Below are 22,345 nucleotides of genomic sequence, written 5' to 3' on the forward strand. Positions count from 1 at the left end.
TCACCTCTGTTTGCAGTTTTGCCTTTTGCAACACCTCACACATCCTTATCTGCTCAGTGTAGCAGTGGATTCAAAGGGCAAAAAGGCATTATGTTTTAAATCAATGAATACTGCAATCGCCATAAAATGATGCAGGTGTATAATTTGTCAAAAATACTGGCATATCGCACCACTCCCACTCTGCTGAGCTGTTCTCTTACTCATGCGATGATAAATATAATGCAGCTACTTATCCACTTTATCCACATATGAGATGTGTCCCACCCTTTATTTTGTTTTCCATCAGGCCATTGATCCACCATGACAATTCAATATTTTTTTGATATTTTTAAAAGGCAGTGGGTGTTACATGATAATAGCCTAACAACTTCACAACAGTAACCAACGCATTTGTTTCATTTGCAGCTGGAGATTCAAATAAAACTTCAACCTTAAGTTTTCATATCTGTATTTGCGATCTGTAGGGTGGAGAAGAGTAAATTCAGGCTGAGTTCAGTGGCGTTATGAAATAATATCATGGTTTGACCTGATTATTTTTTGATCTTGAACTAATTCTTACAGATTCAAGACTAAAAAAAGGCTTGGAGATTTTGAATTGTATTAAAAAAACGACAACTATAAGCTGGATTTGCATATTTGGCAAAGCTGCAATGAGTGATTCCTTATTTCAAAGTAAGTCCCACCAAAGTTAATACCATGGAGTGAATGTCAGGTTTACTTAAGGATTCCTACTGTTTAAATATTGGGCATGTGGGCATGGTGTCAGCAGCATCAATGCTGCCTTGTTTAACAACACAATGACACCATTTAAAAGGTCAGCTCAAGTGTAAATCTGTTATGACACCGATGACATGCTTTGAGAACAGTACCTTCTGCTTCCAGCATTAAAGGAACCTGAGTATGGGGAGTCCAGGCTGTGAGCACACAGGCTGCACCACACACTCGCCACTCTACATCAATCACCCTCACACCAGGATGGCCTGGCTGGACAGTTCAGAGGACGTCAAACCGCCCCGCAGTTTGTTGGGGTTCCCTGAGCTCAGCTGGCCGGGGTTCTACATTCCCTGCAATGACAGATTAGCTATTGAGGAGAACCCCTGGGTGCTGAGAATGACAGAGGCCCCTGCTCCGGCTCCTCCTCCCTCCAGGTCTCCAGATCCGAGACCACTTGCTCCCCAAACCCATCAACCCCCGTCTGAGATGGAGGGTCAAGTGGAGGAGCGCTGCCTAGAGCAGGTTCAGACTATGGTCGTGGGAGAAGTGCTTAAAGATGTCGACACCGCCTGCAAGCTGCTCAACATCGCACCGGGTAGGACACAATATAAAAGCCAAATGTCACACTGTCATAGAATAACATCCAGATAGAAAATCCTGCTGCACAAAAGAAATTATAGTCCTATAAAAGAAACCACATCATCATCATCATCATCATCCACAGCGACACCTTACGTACAGCTGAGACTGTCTTGTGTAAACTCTTTTGTTGACACAAGTTCATCTTCACTGCTTATGAACGGCTTCTCTATGTGGAGCTTACACTCATCATACACTGTGTACACGATTATTTGCATATTGTTACAGCACGCTTCTAACTATACATAATACATGTTGGATACATAATACATGTTGAAGAGCAAACCAGCAGTTTACTGCAGCATCCACTGAAGTGTACAACTTGCCAGAGAGAGATTTTTTCAAAAGAATGTTCTGAAATGAAATAACACAGACCAAGACAGACTTTTTCTTTCTGATATGGGCCAGGCTCGATGAAATACTACAGCCTGGCCTTCCCACTAAGCAACCAGTGACACATTTTTACTAAATCCTGTCTTCCTGGTAAATGTCTCCAGCATGACAACACAACAACAGTTTGTAAAAATGCACTTTATGTTTAAAAACTTGTCTGAGTAATGACTGACATTGAAGTAAAACAATGTAGTCAAGTAAACACTAGTTGGAATATTTTCACAGACGTTTTTGTTGGTTTATTCATCTATCCTTTGTCCTTTTTATAATGTGAGCACAGAGAGAACAGTTCATTGTCAAATATTTTACCAAATTATTCCTGAAGAACAAAGCTAATGTAACTTCATTTTAAACATAAACACAACTTTTAGTCGCTAATGGATCCAACGTCATAATGTGTAAACTGACATAGAATTAGAGAAATAATAAGTGGTATATGAAGGTAAAGAATCATACCTTTTCTCTTTCTGTTTCCCTCTTCAGATCCCCTGGGCTGGAGCTGTGTGCACGTTCAGAAGTGGCTACTATGGACCGAGCACCTGTACAGGCTGCCAGAGGTGAGCACGATGTTTCAGGAGCTGAGTGGGAGAGATCTGTGCTCCATGACTGAGGCTGACTTCAGACAGCGCTCTTCCCAGTTTGGAGATGTCCTTTATGCTCATCTGGACATCTGGAGATCAGGTAAGAACAAGAGGAGCACTGGGAAAATCTAAATAAATCAACTCTGCAAATTCAGAAAGGATTGTGAAGATTTGACTTTAAGTCATAATACTAAGCTATTCAAAGTGGTGATTATGTTCTTTGTCTGTTCAGCTGCAGCAATGAAGGAGCGCTGCCCACCAGAAGATATTAAATCTGGTAAGAAATGTCTACATAATCAAACTAAAATCATATTATGTAGATAGAAAATACTGACAATCACCAAGGGGAACATACAACATGATCAAAAATATGACACCTAGTAATTTTCTCCTACTTCAGCAGCTGATGAGGACTCCTGGGCAGACGTGGTGTGTAATTTTCCCAACCAGCCGATCCACTTGTGGCAGTTCCTCCGAGAGCTGCTCCTCAAGCCTCATAACTACAGCCGCTGCATCCGCTGGCTCAACAAAGAGAAAGGTAACGGTGATGGCAGTTGTGTGGGTGCAAGTAGCCGTTTCCACATTTTCACTGAAGACACTTTCACAGTCGGAGAAATCACAGGTGGAAATGATCAAATTAATTACAGCTCCTTCGCTGCTTCAGTTTCAGGGTCTTGATTTACTGGGACATTTAAATTGATCAGGGGTGTCCTTATTGTCACCTGGATCTTTGCTGTTATGACAAGTTAAAATGCGCAATATCTGTAATGTATTTGTACATTCAGTTAGACGTGTTATTAGGGTCTGGAACATTATAAATGGCTTCACAGTAGAAGAAGTGAATGCAAAGACACTAAAGATCACAATCCATTACATTTAACATTAATCATAGAGCTCTAAACTGACGTCTTTTGTATTTTCTAAAAGGAATTGTTTGACTTTTGAAAAGCAGGGTTTTTGTTCTCTTGTCGAGTTCTGTGAATATTATTGATACTGCATGAAGTTACACCCAGTAACTGCCTAGATTATGTTAGCATCCTGTAAGTACTTAAGTGCGGTAAATAGATAATCTGACTTTTTTCCAAAGGTCACACACCTGCCAAACAGCTCCTCTAAGTTTAAGTTTCCCTCATATTTTGTGGGGCACATAATGGTAGATTTAGACAGAGTAAGACTAGCTTCTTGCCCGTTTCCAGTCTTTGTGCTAAGCTAAGCTAATCATACCATCTCCTGGCTGTAGCCTAATATTTAGCTAACACTGAGAGTGGTATCTATAGACATTTTTAATGGAAGACATTTTGCCTTGCAACAGTGGGGAAAGCACAGGTGTATTACACACCACTCCTTTTCAATTAAAGGAGCGGTGTATAGTATTTAGTCCCATCTGGTGGTGAGATTGCAAAAAGCCCTCTCTAGAGCCAGTGTTTGGTTTGTCTGCTGTGGGCTACCGCAGAAACACAACAGCGCAACGCTGCCTTCAAATGGAACAAGTGAACTTGTTGTGTAACCAAAATGCTCGCCATGCGAGTAGTAACATCACTCCCAAGTCGTAATAACACTGCTGCTAGGCAACTGTCAGCATAGAGGTTAGCACCAAAGCTAACAGTTTAGCCAGCAAATCACTGTAAATCTTTATGAAGAAAACATGAAACAGTTGAGGATATTGACCGTTTCCTCACAGGTATTATAAAACTAAATTACAGTATCTTAACTCACCATTCACCCCCATAATTTCTGAAAACGTCAACAGACACATAACAAACTCAGACCTTATCAAAAATCTCTACTCACAGGGTTACCGCAACAGGTGGCAGTTTGTATGGACACGATATCATCTGAAGGCAGTATTACACACTGGACCTTAAAGTGAACCAACAGGCCATGACAGTGGACCAACATACACAAAAGCAGCCATCATTAAGACAGATGTGCTTTAGCTACTGTGACAAGACGAAACAGGACTATCATCTCATCTACTTTTGGCAAGAGAGTGAATAAGGATATTACATAAAATATTGGATTTTGCACCAGTAAAAAAAACAATAGTATAAGTGCTCCCACTACAAATAATGTATTTTGGTATTTTCTACGCCACACTCTTTCATTACTAGAAATTCATTCCACAATTTTGTTTCTTTTGTCCAAAGGGATTTTCAAAATAGAAGACTCAGCTCACGTGGCCAGGCTATGGGGCATCAGGAAGAACCGTCCGGCTATGAACTATGACAAACTGAGCCGCTCCATACGCCAGTACTACAAGAAGGGCATCATTCGAAAGCCTGACGTATCCCGCAGGCTGGTCTACCAGTTTGTCAACCCTGTATGATGAAGACCATCCGCCAGAGGAGAATGAACTGAGGAGGAATGAAAGATATGCTGGACATACAGTAGAAGTAGCACAGACTCTGAAGCACATTCCCTCATTGTATTTAATGTTTCATTTCAATTGTAAAGACTGCCTACTACGACATGCACTCCTGCCTATCATTCTGCTTCACAATTCTTAAAACTGAACTACATTGTATTTGTCCTTTAGTTGGCTTTAGCACTCACGTTTAAAATTGCTCTTTGTTGGATTTTCAAAAGGTTGCAAACTTTGTTTCTAACTGAGATACTTCAGTCAATATGCTTAATCACTGGATTGCTGATAATTGAGAAGGTCAGGGCCACTGTAGCAGCTCGAAAGCTTGCCAGCTCTTAGGAAACAGGGACAAAAACCTGGAAAACAGTGAATTGCTGTTTTTGCACTTCACATTAAACAAAGGGTATATAGTGAGCTTTAGAGGAGACGATTGGTGGGGTTTTGTTACTTTCGGGAAAAGTAAGTTAATCGAACTGGTTCCTTTCCTAAGCTAAGGGCTGTGACACATCAAGCTGACGGTTGGCGGTTTTGGGGGGTTCAATAAGCATATGATCCGAGTCTTGGCAGTGTGCAATGCACTGTTGCCACTGCACTGTTTTCATCCGATTCAGTGTGTTGACTTGGTGATGTGTAAGGAAGTAATGAAAGTTGATGGTTGATTTACTTACACAATGACACAATCATATAGAATAAATAAACTGTAGACCACCTGATCAGCATGATTGAAGAGAGGCCAGCTCTGTGTGATGATTTGTCACTCTTTCCTTTCCCCTTTTGACTACTGCCACCTGCTGGTGTGAATAGTTATTTCCTTTCATAAAGGTACAGAACACGTGTGTCAGCTGGTCATTGGTTCCAGTCTTTGAGGCATGTTAAAGTGAAACTTTTTGGTCGAGACATATTCGACGCGAGGCAACGCCACAGTCGGTTTTCGATGATGGTTTTTCTCCGATCTCAGTTTGGTGTGTCAGTACCTTAAGTACTATCTCTACAGACAAAATGACAAAATGATATCAGCCTTTTCATGTAACGTTTGGCGACAAACTGAATAAGGATTTTCTCCAAAAATGTTCGACTATTCCTTTAAATTCTCTTTTTTTTACTATGATGTTTTCTGTCATTCCCATCCAAGTGTATTTAGACGTTGCAGAGCAATGCCTAAGTAAGAGAATATTTTATTGAATCCATCTTGATAAGTACGTGTCTATCTACTGGGTTTATGTTCAGGAACGACAGTAAAGCAATAAATTATTCTTTTAAAATCAGAAAAAAAGTCTCAAATCTCTTAAAATCACGCGTGCAGTCCATTCACAAAAAAACCACACAGACACTACCTTTTTTTTTTTCAACAAACTTGTTTCCCTTTCAAACCAATACCGCAATATTGACACCACCACAACAAATTTGATTTGGGTTTTTCATCACTATCGTCATTAATATCTGTGATCATAATCATCTTTATGCATATTTAAATGAACTTCTTGTTACATCAAGATGAACAGGCACTACACCAGTTAGGAGATAAAAGTACATCACTAACTATGAACATACATCTTCTAGACCGCTAATATAGGGTTTCCACAACGTGAGCTGCTGTCCCCTGTGTGCATAAGGAAGAGATCAACATAAAAAAAAAAGCATTTACATGTACACCTTTTTACTGCCTCAACATGGTTAGGTCTCATTTTCAACTCAACACAGTTGTACAGTTACGATAGAATATAATCTTTAAATTACATCATCATATACAAATCTGACAGCGTGGGATAACGTCACGCTTTTATGATACACTGACAATTCCATTGCAATAAAATTCATACGATATGGTACCTATTACTTAATATGTTTTCCATTGCTGTTATTTAATGAAACACATTTACATGTATAACACTACATTTTGTCTTAATAGTCACTTGCATTTTTTATTTTTTTTTTAACATTTTTTTTTTTTTTCTGTTACATTTACACAACTCATACACGCTGGATGATGAAGATGTTTTCCCCCAAAACATTAACCTGGTATTGTGGACTATGTGTGTGAACTTGTGTGTATTGTGTATATAGCGTGTTCATAATGCGTGTTTGCTTGTGTGTGTGTGCGCTGAGGATGTGGGACTGTCTGATGATAGGAGTCCTTTTTGCTATGCTGGACAGCTTTTACTCTAAGACACAACTTGTGAGCTGGTGATGTGTTTCTCCTCATGTGCGAGACCCAAACCTGTCAAATCCTGTTCCAGACACAGAGCTAAACACATCTTACTGCTGTTGGTCCAGTGACGTTTAAAAACTTCAGGACAGCTGAGTTATAAAAAGCATTTCTCCCATCTATAATCAGTGATTTAGGTGCAACTCGTGGCGACTCACTGATCCACATTTGATGTATGCTATAAATTGAATTTCTATGGAGCAAGTTAAGAGTTTTAAAAACGACTATGTAATGCACCGTGTAATGCTAGTCTTACATGCAGCGCACCACTGTTGACATGTATTCCCTGTGTCAGTGAGCAGTGTTTTGCAGACAAGTGATGTTTGGGTGGACTGGGAAGCAACTACAAGTTGATCTTCACTGAAGCTGTTTCACATGTGATATGTGAAGTTATTGCATGGAGAGAAAACAAATAGTCGATGGTATTGGGTCATTCTTTGGCTCAGCAGGGAAACAGGGCCACATAACTAGTGCTTTTTGCTAGGTAGGGCTTTCAATAACAGTGGAGAACAGTGTTTAGACAACACGCCCTCTTCCAAGCCCGAACACTAGTACATTCATGTCCTGTTGGAGAGGCTTCAATCTTCAGACACCAGTGTGTCGCACAGTAACACACCGAAATGCCTCCATTGGCCCTTTGCTCCGGAAGAAAAGTCCCCATCACAGGCTTTGCTCAAAACCCTCCTCTTATACTGCAGTGGCAACCTCAAGATGACTTGATCCAACTTTGCTCTGAGGGAATGTATCGCTCTTGTTTCTTGTTAGTGGATTAAAGTGAGACCTGAATGACTGAACCAAGAATGAAAGCTTCTGCAAAAACTGTAAATCCTTTCCATGGTTTGCATGAAAATGATATTGTCAAAGGATTTGTAATGCTAAAAATAATAATAATAATAACAATAATAAATTAAAAGTCAAACTCAAGACAAACATAAAATCAGTTCATCAACAAGCTTCTTCGAGTGAAATCAGAAGAGTGTGCATGTCCAGAAGCTTGTGATGCTAAGAGGTGAACTCTGCATTTGTAGTTGAAGTGTTGCATCAAGTTGCAGCCAAGACGAGGCTGCAGGATTTCAGGGAACGCAAGTCGTTGCATAGCACATGCTGCTATGCAAGTTGAGAAACAGTTAAAAACACGTAGCACTGCACACACTGGAAAAGAGGTCGGACCAAATCACAAAGAAAAACGAAAAAAGAAAAGAAGGACCAGGATACTGCCTGTGGTACTTTTAACACTACACAGCATTCCTGATGTAAGAATGACGACTGACCATACACAGCATTGAAAATGCTACACAAAATGGCATCACACTGTATATACACAATGCAGGTTAGAGAAGCTCATCTTTGTCGAATGGGTGTAACTGATTATATTATCTTCCCATTTTCACACGACTGCAGTGTACTGCAAGTTTAAATAAGCTGCATTACATGTTAAATACAGCTACACAGAGAAGCAATGTGTTCCTGCACTGTCTGGATGTCATAGCTGAGTGTGTATATACTGGAATAACTGCTGCTCCTGTTTTTAAATGTGTAGGTCGACCCACCCCAAATACTGGATAAAATATATTATACTGATATATTGTCTTTTAGGTTACTAAGTTTTTATTTAGGCAAGACTGCTTGGCGCATCTGTTGGGCAAGGGATGTGTTGCTCTTAAGTCTCTGGCTATGTGCGGTGCGATTGGACGGGACAGTTCAAGCTGCCTCCAACGGCATGTCCTTGTCCAGTACCGTGACTAGATTGGCTCGACATAATTGGCCGGGTACAGTCCCTCTCGGCCGTTGTCCATACGACCTCTACACCAGCCTTGCTCATCTTCGTCCTCAGTCTTGGTCAGTTCGTCACCTGCGAAGGAAATACCCCTCTTCAGTCAACACTGTCCCGTGTGTCAAACAGTGACATTTGTAGGAACCGCTCCATCATTCTGCACACCTCTTCATCAACGAATTTACTGATTGCGAAAAACTGGTTTCAGGGGTGAGAAATGCATTCATAGCTTCTGTTAGGCCTCAAATACTCATAAAGCATTCTGGTGAGGAGCACTGAATGTAAACATAACTTGTGTTTGCTTAAAAGATGACTACACACGGCACCTTTAACTTTTTCAAACGGAACAAAGTATCTGTCAAGCTCTTTGTTTGTCCACAGTTATGAGAAGCCTTTGTAGACTGCCTCCAGGCGGTACCAGATATCTCTAAGAATAATTAAAAACATTTCACTCTGGCAAAAAATATGGCTGTGGAAGGGAACCAAGATGAAGACCCACAGCTGTGGCTTCTTTAATTGTTATTTTTCTGTGTCCGGCACTTTTTCAGACCAGTTCCCAAAGAGCTTGTGTCAATTGACAGCGAGCGCCTGTAATTTGTTTTCAGTGTGGCTATTATTGACTAATCACTGCTATCTTCCATAGAGGAAGGATGCTTTAAAATAGAAATTAGGACAGAGCTGTTGCTTTTTGGCCAACCGTGCTCCAGCTTGTCATCTTACCCTCAATCTGCACAACGACAGGCAAAGGCACGTGATCCGTGTCATCGGATAATTACCTGCTTTGAAGGAAAGCTCATCCTGTTCCTGGCCATCGTAGTCATAGAGAGCGCGGACGCGGACCCCTTTCCCGGTGCTGGAATCATCTTCGAATGAATTCCCGTTCCCACCGTTCTCGTTGCCGGAGTACGTGGCGGGCTGCTCATCGTCGGACCACTCGGTCGAATAAGCTTGGTTCTTTTCGTAGCTGCTCACACTGGGTGGGAGTGGAAATAAAGCACGAAATTTGATGTTAAGACCCAAAATAAATTGCCAACAAACATCATAAAGTGGTAAAAAAAAAAAATAGACATAAATGAGTCACACTGCTGTTTCACTAAGACGCACATGGGCATTTTTATTTGTTTTGAGTAATTCCCACTTACGCCATTCAGCTGCTGTAAATCTCACTAAAGCACCAAAAAGAGTTATTTCTTCTAAACCCCTGAGGCTCAGTGTCAGAGAACTAATAAAGAAAACTATTGAAAGACACTGATGGCTATGAAAGTGACATAAAAATGTGAAGATACATCATTTACATCTTCAAAATATAATTTCATCAACCCGTATAAATAACATAGTGTGTTTCAGTGTGATTTATGTGGCAGTAAACAATTGACTCCTTGAACTAACCTGCTGCGGTCACCAGGTGGCGCCACATGGTCAGTGCTTGGAGTGGGTGGGGCCCCGTCTGGTTTCTTCTTCTTTGGAGGAGCAGCAGCCTGGTCTGGGTTGTACTCCTGATGAGGAGAGGGAAAAGAAACACACGAGAACGGATTAACGGAAAACAGGAAATAAGAAAAGAAAGGGGGATGTTTCGTATACATGTGTTCTGACGCTGTACCTCAAATGCAGGCCAGTTCATATGCATCCCTGGGCCGTGGTTGTTGCTGAACCACTTCAGGTCCTCTTGCGTGTTTGCAGCCAGGATCGTGCGCTCAAGCTCTCTGTATATTGTGCCATAGCTGAGGAGAGAAAAAGGGAACAAATCCTGACAATGAAAGTGGCAGAAGGGAGCTGGAGGCGCTGCCAGTTTGGCAGCAAAACCCTGAGTGTAGTTCAAACCCTTGGACGAGGGATCCAAATGTTGGGTCATGACGAGACCGAAGTGTCTCCCTGAGTTTTTCTGCTGAATGTGGAGCCCTCAGCAGCGGAGGAATTTGACCTGAATAATCCTTCTTTTAATCATTTATCAGGATGTCACTGTTTATGTTGCTACAGTTTTCCAAAAAATCACTGAATCAAGTTTTAGTTTTATTCTCCTAAAAAGAGGACAAGCATATCTGACCAGTGTTGTACAGTATATTTAAAGAGTCTTGTCGAAACAAAGCTGTTACGTTAATTAAACAGAGGCAGTGTTGGATTAATGAGGTGAGCAACAGGGACGTTGCTGGAACAGAAAACGAAGCAGTTTAACTTTCATAACTTGATTCATTAGAGTTGATTATGTTCTTCATATGAGCCAATAATTTACTGGAAGAATATGAGAGCATATTTAATTTGTGCATACTGAAATTTAAGCCGAGGGAACACAGATTTATCGAGGTATAAGACGATTTGATTTATATTTTGTACTTTTTTTTTTGCGCAGATGCCATAATGAAGTTCTATATTTTTAAAAATAATGGCAATTTACAGAAATGGTTAAACCTGTTAGGTCATTTCATACGCTGCAGGTGTGGGGCATGCCTGTTAAACGATTCAAACACATCAAACCGAAGGTGAATGATTAAAGCAGTCGGGACAATCCTCCAAAACACTGAGAGGCTTGAATAATCATTAGATTATGAAGTTGGCAGGTCTGTGTAAAGAGCTTGAAAATCACTTTGCCGTGGCTCCTGGCTTTGTTTGTTGCACGCAGGTTAAAAACTGCCCAGAATATGACAAGCGTTGAGTCTGAACAAAATCCAGATTGTCAGAAACGCCACCGACTGAATCATCTGTTAATTAGTGCTGCGAGTGTGAACGCTAATGAGAAATACACGCATGGTTTAGACGTGCGCGGATATGAATCAGCTTGAAGTGAAGTGTGCCAAACGTGACACAAAACAAATCAAACTAATCTATTGTACATTTATTTTTAGTGTGACTGTTTTTGATTAAAAGGAAAAGACCGCAACTCCACCTTAGGATTTCATCTGCATAGCAATATACGTTCTATATAAAGCCAGCTCCAACTGGAATGGCTAGATGAACTGAACTGCTGAATAAAACTCACGGATGAAGAAAAGCTGAACACGGAGAAGCTCACTAAAACTAAATAAAACCGCTCTCCTTCAGTCTGACCAACCTTTGGTTCTCGGTGAGGTTAAGGTGGCGTTTGATGTCCAGCAAGGCCTCCTTGAGGAAGGTCAGCCTCTTGACTTCGTGCTGCTGGCACTGGTCAAACACCTGCTCCATGCTCTCCATGTACGGCTGAGTGCACTTGTTCAGCTCCTCCAGAGACTTCTCATACTTTTCCTTGGCCTGAAACAGAAGAGGGATGACACACTGATAACTCAGCTCTCTGTGGAAAATAAAACGAGTTTTTAATATTATTATTTTAATAGCAAAATGATCACATTTAGCATACAAATTAAATTTTCCCTTCGAACTGCACTCATCTATCATAATGTTACATCTTAAAATGTTAATTTAAATAGGAATATGTCAATTAGCTTAACCAATAGCTACATAAAACCCTGACAGTTTGCCAATATACAGCAGCTGCGAGAAGGAGTTTGGATCAGCAAGATGAGATACCATATGATTGTGTGTTTGACCATGTTTTATGGCTACAGATAAATGTAAAAAAATATATATATACTGCTTCATGATACATTTATGCGTGATGATGAGTAACTACAGCATCTCCTGAGAATCAGCGTCTCAAACTAGACAGACTAATAGATCTCAAGGTCTTTACCTTCTGCACATCCTGTTTGCATTTGTCCACTTTCTCGTGGAGCTTCTTCTGCTGGTCTGGCGTGACAGAAGCCTCGGTCTTGCCGTTGGCTTCTCGGGTTGCAGCCAGCTTCTCCTCCTTGCAGGCCATGTGGTATGTTTTCTTAGCTGCCTCCATCTGCAGGCCCAAACACAGGCCTGGTCAGCCTCTCAGATACATGATCAGATGTGACTAGGGGAACACAGCTGAGTCACGGCCGCTCGTCTCAAAATAGGAACGACCTTATTTTTATGCCCATATATCCGGGACCAGAGGCTTATTTTGATACTTATGGTAAATATTGTGCTGCTCTAATTTACTGGTTGATGATATGATCTGTGTAAGAACATGCATCTACAGGGCACTAAGTCCTTTTATACCACAGAGAGATGGACTGAGGTAGTTGGACCCAAATGATGCTTATGACAAAAAAACAACCTTGAACACAGAGCTGATTCGCTTAGCTATTTGTACACAGACGCTAGTACTTGACCAATAACCACCATCAGACTAGTTGGAGCAGAACAGCCCAGTCGGAAGGAATTTTCATTCACATTGCGGGGGTGGAGTATGCACCTAATAATCTGCTCAATAAGAAAATGTTAGCTAACCCTAATAACCATCTAAATGTTTGATCCGATCCTTTATCTGGTGCGTGGAACTGATACATGCTTGCCCCAACACCAAGTGAGGTGAACACTTTATGGGAGGGACAGAAGCACAGCGGAAGCAAAACAACAAGTTTTTCAAAGAACATATGAAGACGTGGGTTCATCTTTTATCTTTTCCTAAAACGGCAAGAGAAAAATCTTCTTCTCCGGTAGATTTGATGTGCAAAATCTCTTCGCACAGATTTAAAAATGTTCTTATTGATGTTTTGGGGCATGTGAATGCATATATCCTATCTCATTTTCATTATCCTCCGTGTAAACGGTAAAATTGGAATCTCTGATCAGAGTTATTTCAGTCAAGGTTGAAGAAATATTTGCAGAGGGCCCGACTGCCTCAAAGAATTTCCGTTTGAAATGCAGCATGAAAAGAGCAGCAGCCAAACGGACAGGAGTTATAGATGTGACGCAGTACATCCGCCATAGCTGCAGTCACAGACAGTGTCGTGGAGCTGCTCCAATCAGTGTTGCTCTCTGGATGAAATCATTAGTACAGCCTATCTCTCTGCTGCTTAATGATTTGCTCAGATGCAGGACTTGTTTTGCCGCTAGGGCCTGAGGAAACAACTTGTGAACATATCAACACATTTATGTCTAATGCAGGTTGTATACAGGGATAAAGGATATGTTATTTAAAGCTGTGTATCTCTGTCATGTGTTTTTGCTCTGTTCTCACTTCTGAGGAAAATAATCTGGCATTTTAACTTGTAAATGCTCCATTATGTTCTCCGGCTAGTCCCTAACTGTGGCTGTCTACTGTTCGGTGCTGTAAAGGTAGAGTACAGTGGGATTTAAAGCTTTTTCCTTGATGATGTTGCTCTGAGAATAAAACAGCAGTTTAAAATCGCGTTCTGTGAAGCTGAAGGAAGCAGCAGATTCAGATGATGATTCTGCTCTCACATCGTAACTGTTATGCCATTTTTGTTACAAATATAAGTGTAAAGTATTGGACAGTGCTACATGAGTGAGGAGGGGTCATAATGTTGACGTGACAGAGCCAGAAAGAGCCAGTAAGTCGTCATTCATGCCTTGAAGAAAACTGTTTCTTCACTCCAAAGATAATGACTGAATTTCCCCTTCTCACCTCCTTGAGCTTTTTGGCCCACGGTTTCTGAGCCTTCTTGAAGCCTTCCTCTGCCTCCTTTGCCTCTTTGAAGCCTCCAATCATTTGCTTATGATACGCCTCCTTCTGCCAGTTCTTCACTTTCTCTACGTCCTCGTTCAGCAGGTTGTTCTTCACGTCTTGGTGCAGCTCGCTCACTTTGTCTGCCTCTGTCATCACGGCCAGCCAGGCTCTCTCCACGGAGCCGTACTGTGGGCCTGCAAGTGGGACAAAATTATATATTCATATTCCAAATGAATAAAGGTTCAGGGTGACATTTCTCGGTCAAATATTACCAGACAGTGTTAAGTACATTCATTTGTTCAGCTATTTAATTAATTGACACTTCTCCAAGAGCTGACCTTTCTCAATGAGTTGTCTCCATCTCTTGGACCACGCAGTTAGCTGATCACCGTAGGCCTTTTCTATCTTGGCACGTTCCTGCAGGCAGCCCATGAGGTCATTGCAGAGCCGATGGCCGTCATCAAATCTCTTGACAGCACGTTTGTAGTTCCCCACCTGAGGACAGAGAGAGGAAGGTGGAAGGACTTGCCACTAATCTGCCCGTACGTACTTACAAATAATTCTCAGTGAAACTAGAGAGTGAAATACATCTTTGTATGTCGTATGCTTCAAGATCTGTGCAGCAAGACGGAGGAAAGACGGTTGCTCCAACACAAAAAACAGAATTAGCTTTCATTCATGTGGCCTTCACACTAAGCAAAATGAGACCAGAATAAGTTAGTTTGTAAATAAATCTAAGGTTTGATGTTGTCACCCATTTGAAAATGAACAAGTTAAACAAAGACATGTGATTGGTTGAAATGCCGAATCAAATTTGAAGCCAGCTCAGCTTTGATCTGTAGCGTGTCACGTACGTTCATCAAAAATGATGCATTAGAGAACAAAAGAAACAACCGACTAGCATTAAGGTACAGTACGAGTCAAAGTCCTGTCCTTTTATGTGGAAACATAATATGGTGTCTTGAATTCTATATTTTGCTCGATACTAATGAATGGTCCCACACAATAATTTACTCGTCGGTTATAATAAAACGTTCTGTGTCTTCGTCAAAACGGAGGTATAATTTTAAACTAACAAGCACATATTAAATCTCACTTCCTCGAAAGAAAAATGGTTGTGTGCGGTGTCAAAGCAGAAGCAAGTAAAGCAGGAAGCCCACTGTTTGCAATTCATTTATAGAATTGCAGAATCACCTCTCACCACAGAGAGCATGAAGCTGAATCAACACCTCTATGAAATTCTTTCAATAAATACTAACCATTCTTTCATGAAGGGAATTTACTGGAGGACGGTTGTACTAATAAATCTTTGGCAACTGAGTTTACGCTCAGTGAATTACAATAAACAGCATAACGTGTTACAGTTTCGCGTTTTCTATCTAAGCAGGAAATATTTTCTCTGAATAGAAGCATCAAAGCTGCATTTTTGTTAGCCACCTTAAATGAGGCTGCCTTAAAAAAGCAGCACCAGGCTCCGCCTACTCTGTGCCTGCAGGGGGCGTGAGCTCATGGTGCATGATGAAGGGAGGGTAGTGATGGGGGTTTACTCGTGCCTGTGCATGTGTAGTTATGCAATGACATGGGCTTGTGTTAGTGTGCCTACATGAATGTGCGTGTATATCTGTGTGCGAGCACACACTGTGGCTGCTTTAATCCTCTTGAGTGGTGTAATGCAGTCAGACAGATTCTCAGGAATAGATGACGAGGAAGACAGAAATACTGCAGACTGTGTTTGTGTGTAAAGGCTGCGAGTACATACAGTCATATACCGCATCATACAGACACAACTCATGTCTGACATGTTTGCGGGCTGCAGCGCTGCACTGTGATTGGTCCATGCGTGAGTGTGTGCTGTTTGAGAGGAGAGCTGCAGGGAAGCCGTGAGACAGGTGTTTAACGGTATGAGTTTTGGTCCGTGTGACAGACTGCCAAGTCAAACCAACATAAACACGCAGGTGGACTGGTTGTACACATGAAAACACACCTGAGCTCTTATTTGTATTTGTACTGGATTCTAAGTGTGGTTGTGCTTCCCATCGCACAAGTGTATAGTGTAAACCTTTCTGATGACAATAAAAAATAAAGCATTTAATTAAAACAGCGAGATGACTTTAGCTGTGTTGCTAACATACAGATGCTATAGGCAGGTGCATGTGGTGAAAGGCTGCCTCAGAGCGGCGGACGACAGAGGCTCTTTGTCTGAGTCTCTGTGGCTAAGAGGCACAATACAAAGGGGGCTCTGTACTGAGAGAATTCATTATCGCTAATTTGGCGGGTTTAAAGTGCACACACTCAGCCGTGTCCCCACCACTTCAGAGGATATTACATTTACTTGGACCGTACACCCTAACCAACAATCACTACTTATCAAACTATAACCTTAAGCAACACTTTAACCTCTCTCTAACCTCAAACCAAACCTTCATACTACATGAAGGCACCACATGATTTACATTAAGGGGACTTCATGTTCCCAAAGGGAGGGCAGATCTCACACAATGTGACTGATGGCCCCACAATGTGAGTAATGCAAGTACACACACACTTTGCATTGTTGCATCGCACACACTGCAGCTTGTGTGATGGTTGTATTTGCTGTGATGCATCCAAGGATGACACAATCTAAAGCAAATATGATTTCCCATACAAAGACGGATCTATCTATCTATCTATCTATCTATCTATCTATCTATCAGAGGGCAGTATTGATTGTGAAAAATGGTATTTAGGTATGATTTATGTAGATGGAAGCTCACTCATAATAAGAAACTTTTCTTTACCACCGTGCATTTCGGCAAACAAGTTAAAATGTTTTGAGTATCTAAAACTATTTATTGGACTTTCTAGTTAATTTTTATTAAATTAATTTTTACCATATAATTTGTTATTATTGTAAAACTATCAGACTATTTGCTGCGTCTGCAATGCAACTTTAATTCACCTCACCAAATTAAATTTAAATCGCTTCCTCTGCTGTATTGGAATGTGTGCCTTCTAATTTATTTGACTTCCAATTTTTCTCTCGTTCTTTTGCATTTAATCCAGTTTGCTGGCCCTTTATTGTGTGTTTTAAGTTTATATTTTTTTTAGGAGGACTTCGGTCGACTTTTGCTATAAATAAAATTGAATTATGTGCTTTAATTTGCTTTTGTATTTGATATATATCTTGTCTTAGTGCCTTGTTATATCCCTTATGTACAGCCCTTTGAAATCCCTTGTCGTCAAAAGTTTCCAAACAAACAAATTTGCTGTCTTCTAGCGCATGTAAAACGTTAATTAAATGTGTCTATACTTTCAGCAGTTTTATTAAAAACACAGACGCTGCAGCTTTCCGGCCACATGAAAGTCCAGTAGCTGCACTTCAGCCTAATGAACAGGAGGATTTCATAATTAGGGAGCCTTTAAAAAGATCTCAGTTTAAAGCAGTAGTTTGACAATGTGGGTAATATATTTAATATTTGTACTGAATATGAGGCTCCAGTGAACACACAGACAGTTTGGCTTCGCATGAAAATCAGAAATATGGAAAAACAGCTGCTGGCTTGGATCGGACTGAAGGTCCATCTGCCTATAGCCTACCCACCTGTAAAGCTCACTAAGTAAGTAAGTAAGTAAGGTTTCCAGGTTCCTTTAGAAGATGTTCTCAGACAAGTCTTGGATATTAGAATTGTTTTTAGAAGGTGCCCTAAGTCTAAAATGTCTGAAATGTAGATAAGAGCATAGACCAAAGTGACCCTCTGCCTTCATACTAGATGATACCAAGCAGCTTCATCACGACATTCACTTTTGCCTTCCAAAAATAATAGTGATCTCAATTTCATGATTTAATTTACAGACTGCTTTCATGGGCCAAATCAACATAAAATAGTGAGAAGGTGAGGGGTTGTGTTGCGTGTTGAAAGTCTGTCAGGGCAGACGTGACTGTGCCTCTTTACCTCCCAGAAGCTGTCCATGGTGTCGTCAGCACCTGCAAATTCATCGTAGGAGCCAGACATTTTCCTGGATGTGGCAAAGCACTCTAATGTCTAAACCTGTCCTCTGCAGCAGAGCTGGGTTCCTCATGCACTGAAAGAGACAAAGACCACAGCAAAACAAGACGGTTACATTACACAATTACAGAAACAAAAGCAGCGCAGTGACTATGTAAGGCTTGGCTCCATGTAACTGTACACTGTGTGGTACATCTCCCTGGTAATCAGTGGAAACCTATCTTTCTGAGAGTTTCTGTTTGAGACATTTATAATAAAGAGATAAAAATAGTCTCCTATGCCATGCATAGAGCGCCGTGCCCTGAGGAATGAGAAGGGGCATCTTATATTGGTGTGTCCTAGAAAAGACACCAGAGAGAGAGCGGAGCATCACACAGCTCTGACCCCGAATCTTTTACACTGAAGACATTCATTCTTTTGACACGTTACATCTGAGAGCTAGCTGCATCACACGCATACTGCACACACTACACAAAGTCCAGCTGTCAGAAGATTCACCTTGTGTGCAAACATGGGGTCGTGTAATTTCAGCCACTAAAACAGAACAGAAACAAGCACACCTACAGTGTAAATGCGTTCTTTGATTGTGTTGTTTCATCACCAGTGACTTGCCGTTCCGCCTGGATTTCCTTAAGCATTGAAGGTCATTTATATTTATTTGTTTGACATGTGTTCAATATCTTACCACCAAGGTAAAAACCGAAGAGACTGCTGGACACTATATTGGTATTGAACTCTGTTTGAAGCCTAATCCATCTCATGACTAATGCCTTTCCCACCCCGACACGGAGCTCTTCATTGCACTCCAGCAACCAGTACGGCAAGGAAATTTATAGAATAATATGTAACAATAAAGAGGCTTTGTTAATGATGTTTCTGCCCGACACGGTTTCTTGCAGAGGATTGCAATTTTGCACGTGGTCCGACCGTGCAAAAAACACTATAAACGCTTTTAATTAAAAAAGATAAGAAGGGTTGCAAATTGCTATTCATGACAGCACGTAATTCATGGATTCACGGAAGTATGCACAGTTCAAATTGACTTTTGTTTAAGCGTGCCGAATAGAGGTCATTACAGATGAAGTGATGATTCGTGGCCATTTCTGATTATGAAATGAATCAGCACTCTGAAGTCGGCCTGCATCACAGGGAATATTTTGTTTAAGTATTACCACTGCGCTTCCTGCTTCATCCTTCATCCTACTTCTGCAGTCAAGTTCAGATAAATTCTTGGATTGCTTCTTGCATTAAGCTCAATTTGAGCTGGCCTGACCTCACTGCCTTTATACACAACACTCACAACACATTTATCCTTGCGAGGTGTTGAAACTACAAGGTCTGCTCATGAAGAGGTCATATTGTTAGTAGCAGCTCCTGTAATATTTCTCACAAGGTGGTCTATTCATCAAAAAATAATCCAACCCTGAGTGATTGGTTCGGGAAATCTAGCTCTGTTCATTCAGTGTTTCTGCAGGCCTTTGACTGATATAGCCATGCTGCATTTTATCAAATCCTTGGCTACTACCACCAGCCGTCACACCAGTCTGCGAGACTGTGAAACAGTCAAGTCTTTCATTCACTGGCTATTATAAAGAGCACACTCAGTGCTGGTGCGAAATACCAAAGAATTATTTCATAATTTAGCAATTTTACTGTCAGAGATAGAATCAGAGACGACTTGAGTCTTTTGGTTGCAGTGGGATCAGCAGCAAAGTGTTTTCTTTTTCTTGTGAAGAGGGAGCTCCAGGGCTCGGGGAAAAAACGATGCATCGTTTTCTGTCTGAGCCACAGCGTTTGATACAACTGACAACTGCGTATACTGTAGCCACTCTGAGAAAAACAACACAGAGGAATACTGAGGGTTTTCTGGATTCAAAGATTGACTGTGTGAGTCATAATGCAGGTCCATGGATCTACGGCACATGATGACTAATGAAGCACATTGTAGCCGATTCAAATTAAATTTTAATAGATGGATTCCCAAACCAAGCTCGAAACTGTCTATTGTGCACCTTGCAAGGAAACATCCTCAGTAACTCCCTTCTAGAAAATGGGGACATGACCCCTTTCTGTCAGTCCACACCACACTGAGAAGCCATGTCAGCCAAATTCACAACCTGGCCAACGAACAACCTTTAGTGTTTTAGAATGGATGTCAGCCCATCACTGAATAAAATTCATGACAATGATGAAACTCCAATTATCTCGCTGACCTCTTCTGAGGAACTTAATCCCTCATAATCCTCAAACTCGACCTCGATTTCAAGGGATCTCTTTAGAAATTAGGAGCTTTCTTGCTGACAGTTAAATCAGAAGATCGACTCACTCTCATGATTAACTTAAATATGAAGCTACAGACGGTACCATTAGCATTAGCTTAGCATAAACTGGAACTAGACTGGGCTGGAAATATCTAAGCAGCACTCCTTATAGCACACTTTAAGTGCACTATTTACCATCATCATGGTGCTAATTTTAGCTCCACATTTAGTGCACAGAGATGAAAGTCAATCTTCTCAGTTTACTCTGAGCAAGAATAGGTCTAAAGAGTCGTTTACTTTATATGTACATGAGTGAATGATAGTACTCATACTAACCTAACAATATGCTATGTCTGTTTACTGGGGCTTGCTTATTTTAAACTACTTATATGATGGTGTCTATGAAAAGAAAGTTAAAAGAACATAAAATAAACTATATGTATTTACTGTGTACATCTAGTAAATAAAAAATGGAGCCCTTCTTTTCTGCAAACTGCACAGAATTATAAAATGAGCGACTTTCCAACCGCACAGGTCCTCACATATGAACAACAATCGTCCATGAAATCCATATAATAGAAAATATAAGTGGTCTTGCATCATGTAGTAAATGATGCAAGACTGACCCATGCAAATAGAAAGTTAAGCAGCCCTAAAGTAGCATTTCTTAATCCCAGCGACCATCAAACACCATTGGTCCAGCTACCTGTCTATCACTCAACTTGTCCAATAAGCCTCGGCAACCATGACAACAATACATGGTGACTGCAAAGCTAATTAAAATCTGTCTCAAAGCCAGAACCCCAGTGCACCACAATGCGCACGAAAGCTTAGTTTAGCTAAAACTCGCAAGCCAATCTATTACAATGTTGATGTTTAGAAAGCATTTGGATTAGATGAATAATTCCTTGACAGTGTGTCCACACATTTGCTTAGCCAGATAATCTACGCATAGAAAAGCTACATTTTTAGCAGTGTTTGTAATATATATATATATATATATATATATATATATATATATATATATATATATATATATATAGATAGATATATAAACTTATGAAGCAAGATTATTTATTTCAAAAATAGAAAGAAAGAAGCTGAAGAGACTGTTCTGGACATCCATAGTGGCACACATTTAATGTCAGGACAGTGTGGACATAAATGTCATTGGCCTCAGCGTACCATCAAAGAATTCATCACATAAAAGTCACAGTTTTGGTCCATGCTGGGAGGTGTGCCCCATGAGATGGATGAAGGTTGAGGAAGGGAGTGATAGACATTCAAGGCTTAAACTACAGTTATTGAGGTCAATCCACCTCCATGACTGTGAACACACCTCCCATTCCCCTCTGTGTTACAGTACATGTTCAGGGGGGTGGAAGGTGAAACAACTGACGAGTATTTTTGACATTGCTTTCCAAGTAGAGCAACAACTGTATTAAAGGCAGCAGAGAACAATAAAAGGGCTATGATATACTCAATGAAACACTCAAATTATTATGAAGAGAAATACAATATTAAAATGGCAGCTGGTCTGTGCAAGAAACATTTCTCTGTTTGGATGCATCTTTCAATTTGAAACAACCCACTCACTGTCCAAAAACACTTGCAGTCGAAGCAAACCCTTCTGTAATCTTTTGGAGGTCTCTTGTGATTGCAAAGGCAGCGTTAGTGACTGGAACTGATGTAACTTAACAGACTACTTCACTCTTCAACTTTTGCACATTTCTCTCACACGAACAATCCTTTTGCACATTCACTTACCAACATTGACTCCATCATTGCAAAAACAGAAAAAAAAAAAAAAAAACTATCTCCAAATCAGTCGCTACTCCTTAAAGCGGCTTCTCGTGGATGCGTTCCCTTTACAGCTCGCACGTCAGGTAACAAGGGATGCGTTGAAATTTTTATTTTTGCAGCTTTGACCTCTGTGGCCAAAGTAAACTCAGA

At 40.7% G+C, this 22,345-nt stretch overlaps 2 protein-coding genes across 2 annotated transcripts; one reads left to right on the forward strand and one right to left on the reverse strand.

Annotated features, from left to right (window-relative positions):
- The first annotated feature begins 251 nt into the window (after positions 1-251).
- On the forward strand, positions 252-5,786 carry LOC311494496 (SAM pointed domain-containing Ets transcription factor-like). Its single transcript, XM_084553568.1, has 4 exons — positions 252-1,309; positions 2,230-2,427; positions 2,728-2,865; positions 4,475-5,786. The coding sequence occupies exons 1-4, from the start codon at positions 901-903 to the stop codon at positions 4,651-4,653; spliced, it is 924 nt and encodes a 307-aa protein (XP_084409694.1). The 5' UTR covers positions 252-900; the 3' UTR covers positions 4,654-5,786.
- A 2,774-nt stretch (positions 5,787-8,560) lies between these two features.
- Positions 8,561-18,447, reverse strand: pacsin1a (protein kinase C and casein kinase substrate in neurons 1a). Its single transcript, XM_084553982.1, has 9 exons — positions 18,078-18,447; positions 14,481-14,637; positions 14,101-14,336; positions 12,331-12,486; positions 11,716-11,891; positions 10,270-10,390; positions 10,059-10,165; positions 9,446-9,642; positions 8,561-8,747 (listed from the first exon to the last, which is right to left on the reverse strand). Exons 1-9 carry the CDS (start codon positions 18,135-18,137, stop codon positions 8,638-8,640), a joined length of 1,320 nt encoding a protein of 439 aa, XP_084410108.1. The 5' UTR covers positions 18,138-18,447; the 3' UTR covers positions 8,561-8,637.
- Between the last annotated feature and the right edge of the window lie 3,898 nt (positions 18,448-22,345).

The sequence above is a fragment of the Chelon labrosus genome, assembly GCF_963514085.1.
Source record: "Chelon labrosus genome assembly, chromosome: 10".
NCBI lineage: Eukaryota > Metazoa > Chordata > Actinopteri > Mugiliformes > Mugilidae > Chelon > Chelon labrosus.

What these genes read in the sequence shown, in the direction of transcription:
- pacsin1a (XM_084553982.1), bottom strand. Translation starts at nt 18,137, where the DNA reads ATGTCTGGCTCCTACGATGAATTTGCAGGTGCTGACGACACCATGGAC. An exon ending in GCAAACAGGATGTGCAGAAG is followed by an intron (nt 11,892 to 12,330) that starts GTAAAGACCTTG and finishes CTTCTGTTTCAG; the next exon opens with GCCAAGGAAAAGTATGAGAA. An exon ending in CCACCTGGTGACCGCAGCAG is followed by an intron (nt 9,643 to 10,058) that starts GTTAGTTCAAGG and finishes ACTCCCACCCAG; the next exon opens with TGTGAGCAGCTACGAAAAGA.
- LOC311494496 (XM_084553568.1), top strand. Translation starts at nt 901, where the DNA reads ATGGGGAGTCCAGGCTGTGAGCACACAGGCTGCACCACACACTCGCCA. An exon ending in GCTGCTCAACATCGCACCGG is followed by an intron (nt 1,310 to 2,229) that starts GTAGGACACAAT and finishes TTCCCTCTTCAG; the next exon opens with ATCCCCTGGGCTGGAGCTGT. An exon ending in CTGGCTCAACAAAGAGAAAG is followed by an intron (nt 2,866 to 4,474) that starts GTAACGGTGATG and finishes TTTTGTCCAAAG; the next exon opens with GGATTTTCAAAATAGAAGAC.